The sequence below is a fragment of the Seriola dumerili genome, unplaced genomic scaffold (genome assembly GCF_002260705.1).
Source record: "Seriola dumerili isolate Sdu_G_001 unplaced genomic scaffold, Sdu_1.0 BDQW01000200.1, whole genome shotgun sequence".
In the NCBI taxonomy this organism is placed as follows: domain Eukaryota; kingdom Metazoa; phylum Chordata; class Actinopteri; order Carangiformes; family Carangidae; genus Seriola; species Seriola dumerili.
This window is the reverse complement of record NW_019174455.1, coordinates 2,837,560-2,848,420: the sequence shown is the minus strand read 5'-3', so window position 1 is coordinate 2,848,420 and position 10,861 is coordinate 2,837,560. Positions and strand designations below refer to the sequence as shown.

The 10,861-nt window shown below is 39.9% G+C and overlaps 1 protein-coding gene across 1 annotated transcript; it reads left to right on the top strand.

Moving 5' to 3' along the window:
- The first annotated feature begins 564 nt into the window (after positions 1-564).
- On the top strand, positions 565-10,467 carry LOC111228094 (sterile alpha motif domain-containing protein 9-like). The gene is made up of 4 exons (XM_022753901.1): positions 565-683; positions 4,683-4,744; positions 4,842-4,910; positions 5,194-10,467. The coding sequence occupies exons 3-4, from the start codon at positions 4,887-4,889 to the stop codon at positions 9,706-9,708; spliced, it is 4,539 nt and encodes a 1,512-aa protein (XP_022609622.1). The 5' UTR covers positions 565-683; positions 4,683-4,744; positions 4,842-4,886; the 3' UTR covers positions 9,709-10,467.
- The last annotated feature ends 394 nt before the right edge of the window (positions 10,468-10,861 follow it).

The window sequence follows — 10,861 nt, the reverse complement described above, 5'->3', positions numbered from 1 at the left end:
CATCAGACAATGTGAGTTAGATGGGAAAACGCTGTATCTGATCTGTTCCATGTGAATAATGGAGTTCGACAAGGCAGTCTTTTATCTCCTTTAATATGTATATGGATCATTTCTCAGTGCAGTAAAATTGATGCAGAACAGGGTGCATACACACACACCCTTTTTGTCTTTTTATGAGGTTGTATTTGTTAACACAGAAATTAATGGTGATGCATAAGAAGGCCTATTATACTTTGTTGAATTTTAATATTGCCACAGTTATTGTGACACTACACTTAAAATTTAGTGTGGTTAGATCTATCCATCTACCTACCTACCTATCTATCTATCTGCAGGTACTTTCAGTTCCAGTTCATTTGGGGGTTTAACAGTAAACTGCAGGAAAAAAATTACACAACTGTACAATTACAATCAGCAGTGTTTTTAGGTATCGTTTCCTTGAATGAACCAGGCCAAGCCAACACTCACGCGCATGCACACACCGTTTTCTTAGGTTTCGTTTTTTCTGAAATCACCGCCCAACTGAACTTATCTTCCGTTCACCGGCGGTGATCTTCTGTCTTCCTCTCTGCCAGCGCCAAGAACAGAGGTGGCTTTTATTTGCTCTTCTCCAACAGCCTGTGACATCAGCTCTGTTTGAAGACCTCAACAATAAACGGCGCGGGATGGAAGAATAGAGATGGGTAAGTCTCTATCGTTTGTTTTCAGACATGGTTTGAATCATTTGAAATGCATCATATCCACAGTTATGACGCTGTAGCCTGCTCGATTCAGGTTTTTACGTTCGTCTTGCTGGTTTTAGGTTAGTGTGATTTTGACACTTGCATAATATAACTTCTCGTTTCCACTTCGACATTGCATGGATTCCTCTATAGCATTAAAAAATGCCATGCTGTCAGAGGCGATCAGTCCTAATGTTATAACGTTAGATTCTGATAAAGACAGCGTTTAAGTGTCTGTTTGTTAACGTAAGTTGTTTGTGAATTGTGTATTGAGCATGTTTGAAAAAAACGCTTCCTCTTGATTTTATTGTAACCGCAGTGGGTACCAGAGAGCGCACTGAACACATTGTGATAAGTTCATATACACAACAGTGCATCCCACTGCAGCAATAGACAGAAGAGAAAACAGATGCCAGAGGGAATGAAAACGTTGCAGAGTGGTGATTATTACTGATGTGCAACAATGAAACTGGGTCCGTCTCAGCCCTCAACACGTACTCGGCGATTAGTCAGCAGTTTTTTCAACAAGCCAAGTGATGTCAGCCCGATCCGAGAGAGCTGGTCTCAGTCCGGTTTGCTTTGAGTCCGAGATTCTGAGATTCTGCACGGATCGCCCCGCGTTTCCTCTCTCTCACACAAATACACACAAATACACACAAATGTGTGCACCCCCCCCCCCCCCCACCCACCCTACCACACCCACACACGCACACACATAAGACCTCATAACATAACACCTCATAAGAGAAAATATGTATTTGTTGATAACACAGAAGTTAATGGTGATGCATAAGGAGGCCTATTTGTACTGAGTTGAATTTAATATTGCCACAGTTACTGTGACACTATTTTTGATCTATCTTGAACCACACCAACCTTCATACTCAGCCGCCTTCTTCTTCTTGTTTTATTTTTATTTTTTTTATTCTATTTTTTTTTTCACGGTGCCAGTTGCAGTTGGGCAATATATCAGTACTGTATACTGTGAAACATCAGGACTTCCTCTTGGCTGACGTGACTTGTGATAACAAGCAGAGCACTGGTGTAAATGCCATAGGTGGAACTAATAATTGTGACGGTTTTGATTCATTGTTCACTGTTCCAGGTGTCTCAGGCTGTAGTTACAAGTTTGTAAAAGTTTTTGTCAAATGAAGCTTCAGTCTACATACAGCAAACTTTCCATTTAGCTTGTTCATAACAGTCCATTATTAGCTTAACGATAGCACCCTGCCCTCATGTAAAACAAAACGCGGTGGATGACGGAGTTGAAAATGTAGCTTTTCTTCCTGTTTAAATCTTGTTGAACAGATGATTTGATGAAGGACGCTAATTGCTTTTTTCACTCGCAAAGGTTGTGATGACACTCAGAGCTACGGCTAGTTCACTCACTGGTCTCTTCCACTGCCTCTGTGCTGTGAGCATGTGAGAGCCTGCAGCCCGACACCAAAACAGAAAACACAAACAAGTTTTTTTTTTTCCTATTTCATTTGACTCAGAAATGCGATGGCCCACTGGGTTTTCAAGGCGCAACCTGTTTTGGTGTCTTTTGCGATGTTTATTGCACGTTCATATTGCCATGCTGATGAAAATACGATTTTATATGTCAGCACAACTAATGCCCTTACTTACCTACTGTCTCCTTTTTCTGCTTTTGTACTTTTTAATTTCGGATGATCTGATACAATATTGATATAGCTGTAATATTGAATGGATAACACTGTCATATGTATTATTAATTGTCTTTTTTTTTTTGGCATTTTCTAACCCCTTACGCATTGAACATAATCTCTGATAATGGGCCGATGGCACTGAATCTATTTTTTTGTGTGTTTTTTCTCTCACACCTATGTAACCATTGAGCAGGGACTCATTATCCAGGTGTAATAGATGTAGGCGGTAACATTTAGGAAGCGCAGCCTGCTCAATTATGATTGGCTGGATGAGCAGCAGGTCTCACATAGCGCACTAGAACACCATGTAACTTAGAGGAATCTCCTGAACCTCCCTTTCTGAAGCCAACCCTTTAATTAGTTTAAGAGTGTACTCCAGGAGGGATCTCTCCTCTGGCTCTTTACCTGAGACTGCCTGTGTAAAGGGATCTCCTTAAACCCATGAAGAGTCGCTGCTACTCCCTCTGAGTCAGCACCTTGAATCTTACAATCATTATCACCTCCAGTAGCCTCTAATTGAGTCTTTTTTCAAAGGACTATCTGCTGGCTGTGAAGTAGGGTTTTGTGTTTCTGCTCTGACCTCTGGATCTACTTGACTCAGAAAAGACTGTCTGCTAGATCGACAATTGTTTCGTTAGGATATGCATTTTCAACTTCTCACAGTTCCTTCCTGTTATTGCACTTCTCTCTTAGCCTGTGCATTAGTTGTTGTATAAACTGGGAAGTACTTTGAATATTCAAATTCTGAACCGTGAACTTCGCTCTTCCTCATCTGGAACAACCCTAATGTTGGTTCCATATATTTTTATCACATCATTAATGCTGCAAAAGGGCCTAGTCCTGGGCCTTTATTTGACAGTTTTAACATTGATGTTAATGTTCTTTTTTTAAGTATATTTTTGGGCTGTTTATTTTCGTTATCCCTTTGCCCTTCCCAGTCATTTTAGTGAGTGTCCACAGCATCTTCAAATCCATAGTGGGACGCCTGCGGTAGTGGCTAGCGGCCTACCTTTATTAGCTTGGCAGTGCAGTTAAGTGTAGGTGGTTTTAAGTGTGCTGCCATACATACAGTACAGATTTGTAGCCCTCCGCTACAGTGGTAGTCTTGTCAGGTAATCCACAATCCAGGACGTGAAGCAGGGATCCACCCCCATCCCTTCCATCTTGTCTTTAAGAATGGGGGGGTTGGATGGTGTTAAATGCACTTGAAAATCAAAGAACATAATCCTCATGTAACCACCTGGCTCATCCAGTAAGAATGGACCCGGTGGAGCATGTAAAGGACAGCATCATCCACACCAATATGTTCTTTGTAGGCGAACTGTAGGGGGTCTAGTGCATGTTCAACCTGAGGCTTCAGAAGGTGGAGAAGCAGCTGCTCCAGGGTCCTCATCCCCTTCCACACCTCTCTTGTGATGTTGTGCTGCAGCTTCCTCTCTACTGTCTTTTTGTAGTCCTCCTTTGCCTGCTTTAATCTCCTCTTCAGTTCATGTTTCACATACCTGAGCATCCCTGAAGGCCTCCTTTTACTGCTTGAGGAGGGTCTTGATGATACTGCTGAACCAGGGTTTGTTGTTTGTTATACCAGCAAGGACTGTCCACTGCTTTCCAGTGTCCATACAGAAGTTAATGTAATCTGTGGTACATTCAACTATTCTATCAAGTATATATATTGATTGCCTTTGTTATCAACACAAGAAAAGATGTGGGCCTTATGTTGCTCTGTTCCTTCACTGCTGTATGTCCAGTCCTCTTCATGACAATACTCATGCAAGGAGCTTGGCATTGAATTCAGGTCATTTGGTTCAAGAAATAGAAACTAAACCAAAATTCTTCAGAAATGAGGGTCTGCCCTCAGGTGATGTATAGCAATTTGCTGATTTCTTGATGTCCAACGCAACAGATAGATTTATTGGTTAAAGTACTGAGGTTCAATACCAAGGGTCCATCTTACACCAGGCGCAAAGCGCAATGCAAGTGTCTTTACTATTTCAGACCAACACAATTGTCATTTTCCCGTCCAGTGCCCATGTTGTTTAAATAGAAAATACACTTGGAAAGTGATTACACGATTGACCAAAAACTGGGTCTTAAGTCAATGGTGCAGTATGCCTGCCCCAGGCGCTCTGCCTGTTATGCACAAGCAGAGTGTGCCATTGTTTCCCATTCATCTCCCAGACTAAATTTCTTTAAAGAGCTGTAGAAGCACATTGATTCGCTCAGCCCTATTTAAATATGCTGCGATATTTCTTTTGTACATCAATATTAATATGTATATTTTCTTTTGCAGCATTAATGGTCAAGATTTGAGAAAGGTGAGCAAGGTGTCATGGGTGACTCGGAACAATGAAGGTAAGTCTGAAATCTATGACAATGTATGTTTCTACCAGTATTGTGTCTAGTCATCTAATGCTAAATAAAGCTTTCTTTCTTTAAATTATTTCTGTAGCATCAGTGAAGAAGTTATAGTGGTGAAGAAGAAATCAATGTTGTTATGATGGATCAAGGCGAAATGAAGGTAAATAATAGTTAAATGGAATTGTAGAATCTTTCCCTAAAATGCTGAATATCTAAACTGTCAACCACTATAAAATATGTTTTATCTTTAAGAACATTTGGAACCAATGTAAAAGTATCAAACTAACATAATTTTGGAATTTGTTCACTTCCTATGCATTTAACAGTTCAAGTCATTGTGCATTAACACACCTGCAATGCAATGCTAAATGTGATCAATAAATAATTAACTATGCATCGTTATGGGTGAAAATGCAGAAAACTAACAGCAGATTTTATTTTAGATTCAAGAGGAGGATCTGCCACCTGACATGAAGGACTGGACTAAACATCATGTGAGAGAATGGGCTCTCAAGTTGGATGATGTGGATGATACAGATGCTGAAATACTGTTAAAGCAAAACATTAGTTGGCGTAGTCTTTTGCTTTTAGATACAACAGACTTAAACAAAATGGGTGTGACTTATGGATCAGCAAAACTTATCATCCATGCCAGAAATGAGGTAGTGAAATTAAAGAAAGAGGGGCCAAAAAGCTCTACATTTCAGCCTGGGAGACCATGCAAGCCTTATCCATTTTGTAGGTACGATGATACATACAGATACATGGAGAGCAGCGTTCTTGATATTACAGAATCAGGTGCCTCAGACTTGATTGAACCCTGCCATGAGTATAAAGGTTTTAACAATACACCAGATGAATTTAAAATGATCAAATTCACTGATGAGGTTATTCGCTTCGCAGCTGCCTGCATGAATAGCCGCACCAATGGCACGATACATTTTGGAATAGGGGATGAGCCAAACTTCACTCACGGTCAAGTGTTAGGAGTCGTTGTTAAGGACAAAGAGGCTTATGAAAAGGCATTACGACCTGCCATTGATGATTGTTTTGAGTACAAACACAAAGCAACAGCTCAAAGATGCATCAGACCTGTTCGATTTGTTGGGGTTCTCAATAAGAGTCAGACATCGTCTGACAAATGTGTGATAGAAGTGGACATAGTTCCTGACTCTACAATCTGTGAAGAAAGAGAGATCTATCACACATTCAACAACACAAAAAAAGCGAAGAAAAAAGCAAAAGACAAAGAAACAGTCAAAACTGAAACAAATCAATCGAAACAGTTCTATGTCCGAGATGGTGGTAGCAGCAGGGATCTCCTAAAACCAACCACGTCTGCCAAACCTATGGAGGAGTACAACAAGTTTGTTGACAACATGAAACAACGATCACAGCTCCGAAAACAAGCTGAAGAGAAACACCTCAGTGTGATAAAAACCAGTACTCAAGGCTCAAGATTAAGTCAGATGATAACCGGTGGATCGCTCTCTTTAGATAAGTCACACTTTGAGCGATATGTGATAGTAACTAACAAAGCACATTCAAGCCAGTTTGAATCACTAGGGTTTCTTGTAGAACTCAATCCAACAGCAGTTTTGGACTTTGATCCAGAAACAGCTAAAGATGGATTAGAGTGTCACTTCGAACAGCAGAGTCCAGTAAGTGTCCATTTACCAGCACAGTATAAAATCACAGGACCAATTGAGGACATCGCAAGCAATTTGAAATTAACTCGAAACACCAGCTGGGTATGCTGCAATGGCGGTATTGAGAATGAGGCACCCTCAGACATAGACCAGTGGTTGATGGACAAGGGAGCCTCGGTTCGAGATGTGATTTCTTTCTTGTGTCGGAAAGATGTGCTTCCAAACAAGAGATTCCTCGTCATTTTCTTACTTTGGTCAACGGTGAGTGAGAAGATCGACCCACTTGTTGAGACCTTCAGTACATTTTGTCAGGAGCTCAGAGGCACAGACCAGATCCTTTGTATATGTGATAACAAAAATGCATTTACCTCCTGGAAAGACCTAATCGAGGCTAGGTGCGGAATCAACATCTCTGGTAGATGTATATTTGAGCTCAGTTTTGCTGAAGTCAATGGCACTATCCTTAGTCTTTTGTCAAAAAACCGAAGATCCATCCGTTTCCTACCCTGTGGTCAGGGAAGCAGAGTGCTTCTTGAAAAGAAAGTGGAGCGTAGCCTGAACACATTAGAGGTTCTGTGTGTGAACCAATGTGAAGGTGGAAACGAGGACAAAATTGTCAAAGAGGAGAACTTCTACAGAGGAGGCAAAGTGTCATGGTGGAATTTCTATTTTTCAGAGCAGCCTGGATCCACACCATTCATCAAACGAGACAAGTTTGACTACATCATGAACACAGTCATAAAAGATTTGTGCTTCCTGAGAAAAGCCTGCGTGTTGTTCAACCTCCTCCATGTACCTGGTTGTGGTGGAACAACTTTGGCCATGCATACTTTATGGGCTCTCAGGGACAGATTCCGTTGTGCCATCCTTAAAGACAACAACGCAGACTTGGCTGAGGTAGCACATCAAGTGGTCAAACTTTTAACGTATGTCCATAAGGAGCAATTACCACAGGCCCCTGTTATGCTGATGATAGATGACTTTGATGATATGGAAAAAGTATTTGACTTGCAGCAGCTCATTGAAAACGAATGTGAGAAGAAAAACATTCAGTCTAAGTCTCCACAGGTGTTCCTCCTGAACTGCATGAGGTCAGAGTTCTCTGGGACGATTGAACCATCTGAAGACACTGTATACATTGGAAATGATCTCTCTGAGACAGAGCAGAAACTGTTTGAGGAAAAGCTTGTAGAAATAGAGAAAACACATAAGAATGCTGAAACGTTCTATGGTTTCATGATCATGAAGAAGAACTTTAAGCCAGAGTATATTCAGGGTGTTGTACACAACACTCTGAAGAGCTTCAACAGGAATCAGAAACATGCACAACTCCTGGCTGTTTTAGTTCTGTTGGATGCATACTGCAAGCGTGCCTCTCTCTCTGTCTCTCTGTGTGAGGAATATCTTGGTCTTCAACCAAAACCATATTGTGGAACTATCAAAGTGGAAGAAGGATTTGGGAAATTTTCCACTTTAATTGACAGCTGCTCAGTCGAGAGTAAAGTAGAATTCAAAGCTGTGAAAGTGATTCATTCAAGTATTGCAAGACAATGTTTGCAGGAACTTGCAACAACACACAACATGAGCAAAGCTGATATCACCGACATTCTTCTGACCACAAACAAGCTGTATGAATGTACACAAGGCAAAGAAAAACTCCTGCAAGATGTTCACCACATTTTGGTGAAGAGACATTATTCATTGGTGGAGGAATCTCATTTCTCTCCACTCATTCAAGACATTGCAAAAGAAACTCCTGGTATGGAAGAGGTCGTGCTGATAAATGCATCAAAAAGATTTGAGAAAGATGCCATTGTCTCTCAGTTATTAGCCCGGTATTACTACTTAAAAAAGAGAGATTTCCCAGAGGCAAAAGTTTGGGCAGGGAAAGCAAAAGATCTTTCCACAGACAGCTCATATATTGCAGACACATCAGCACAAGTTATCAAGCATGAGCTGAAGAATGCCATTACAAACTCCAAGGAAGAGCCTATTAGTCCTCAAAACTTGAACACGTTTCTCAAAATGGCTCAATCAGCAATAGATGCATTCAAGGAAACACAGAGTCTCGCAAAGAAGGAGTCAATTCAGCGATTAAAAATCAAAACAGACAACTGCCCTTTTAATACATCAGGGTGCCTGGGAGAAATTCAGGTTGGAGTACTTGTCATTGAAGTGCTGGCAAAGACCCCGATATTTTCAAATGACAATGTCCGTCATGACATCATGAGTCAGATTCTCTCTGAAGGTATTACACTTCAGAACCTAGAGAAAAATGATAAATGGTACAGAAAACACAAACCCTACTACAACATTCTCAGAGATTTTGAGGACGTACTTTACAACCTCAAATACAGAATGAAAACGAACTTCGTCCTCCTTGACAACTTTTATGTGAACTTGGGTTCCAGATTTGGAATGAAAGAGAGTCGAGAACAAGTAGCCCAGAATGAGCTTTGCAGATGCTTCAGAGAGTATGCCAAGCTTTTCTGCAAGACAGATTCTGCAGCTCTTTGGAAGAACAAAACCATCCCTCTCATGCTCAAACTACACGAGGTAAGACAATTCCTCGAGATGCAAAAAGCTGATTCATACTCTGGGATACTGAATTATCTCTCAAATGACATCTCAATGGAAATAATGGAGAAGATCGCCAAACAGCATGCGTTTTTGTGTGTTTGTGATCATCGCCCATCTGTGAAGGAGAGAATCGACTTCCTCTATGTCAATGTTGTGTTGAGTTGTATCAAACTACAATCACAAAACCTTCAGCCATACCATAAACTAACTGAGCTCCTTCTCAAAGTTTTGCGTGAGCAAATTCAAATAAATGACGTATTACCACTGTACTTCATCACAGTTGTGCTGTTGTGGCCACAGCCGGGCGTTCAACCATGCATACGTCTGGGGAAGTACATCTCACAGATGAAGACCTCTTATCATACAGAGATGAGGGAAATGTACAATGGAAAGAGACCCATTGTCCATTTCTTCTTGGGGAAGAAGCAGGGCTATGAGCGACTAGTGCCCCTCAGGGAAATCAAAAGGTGCATCAGAACATCAGAACAGTTTGCCTCCATGTGGGAAAATGGCAGAATATGGAAGGAGAAGAAGGTAGAGGAGCTCCTTTGCAGAGTTACAGGCGAGGTGAAGAACAACCTGATCCTGGCAGATACTTGTTTCCCAGATCTGAAGATCGAAGTCACTCCAATGTTTCGAAGTCAGCTTAGCTGGCGTGCTGATGGGTCAAAAGTGTCTTTCTTCACTGGCTTCTCGATGAAAGGCCCTCTAGCACTTGACATTAACTAAGTCTTAAAAGCACACAGTTCCATAAGTATCAGTATTGGTACTGATTAGTACTTTGAGTAAAACAGATCCACAATTACTGGTTAAATCACTTTTCAAGGTATACAAGGCTGAGTTGCTTGTTGTTTAATTTGATTCTTTAATGCATTTTTTGTGTGGCTCTTACATCATTGATACCATATTGTTTTTGTAAAGTAAAACATTTGTCAAGTATAACCTTAAAATCAAACCTCTTAAAAATGTCTTAAAAATGTCATTAAAATTTGTACTGTAGCTCACAACTTATTGTAAATAGAATTTTCTTTTTTTTTTTTTTCTAGGAAAAATGAAATGTTTCCATAATGATATGACAAGAAATTCAACAATTGCCTTTTGTCTCTGCATTAATTGATTACATGTGTTATGTACCAATTTAATATTGTTCCATGAAATTAAATAATCATAGATGTTAATATAATAATGTAATAATTTTGAATTTAAATTATGCACTTTAATATCTATGTAAAATGTTGCAAAACATTACATTGTGTTTCCTTTTAGCTCTCATGTTTAATTATTAGAATTTGTGTGTGTTTATTCATGAACGTATCTGTACTATACTATGAATTTTATCTTTTGTTATTATGTATTAGATAATTTTTGATTTTTATGTATTAGAATTTGTTCAACAGCATTTTCGTTTGCATTCCATGAAAAACGGAGATGAACATTTAGTGTTGCAATGCCATTACTTACTAATAAAAATGTACTGTATCTTCACTATATAAGCATTTATTTCAAATGTACTTAACCATGCACATAAGCTGCAACTAACCAGTCCAATTGATTGATTCCTGCAATACTCCACCCGCCCACCAAATGTAGCGAGACATTCTTATGTTCTCAGATCCTCCTGCTCACCTGTTTCTCAAATATAACCCTATCATAAAAATCATTAACCAAAGTGCTTTGTACTAAACTTTTCCATTTTGTTGAAATGCTATTTCCTCCTGTAGGAACATAAAATGAACATAAAGACACATGTATTTGGAATAACTGCAGTACTACTTATGTCGTGTATCACACACAAGAGGGCGCCATAAGCTCAGAAAATGATAGAACCCTTGGGTTATTTGTAAGGCAGAGTCTATGATGGCCCATAATACAACTTAAGAGA

Excerpts from the sequence above, each read along its gene's own strand:
- LOC111228094 (XM_022753901.1), top strand. The coding sequence starts at position 4,887 with ATGATGGATCAAGGCGAAATGAAG. Across the intron at positions 4,911-5,193 it reads TGGATCAAGGCGAAATGAAG|ATTCAAGAGGAGGATCTGCC; the intron begins GTAAATAATAGT and ends ATTTTATTTTAG.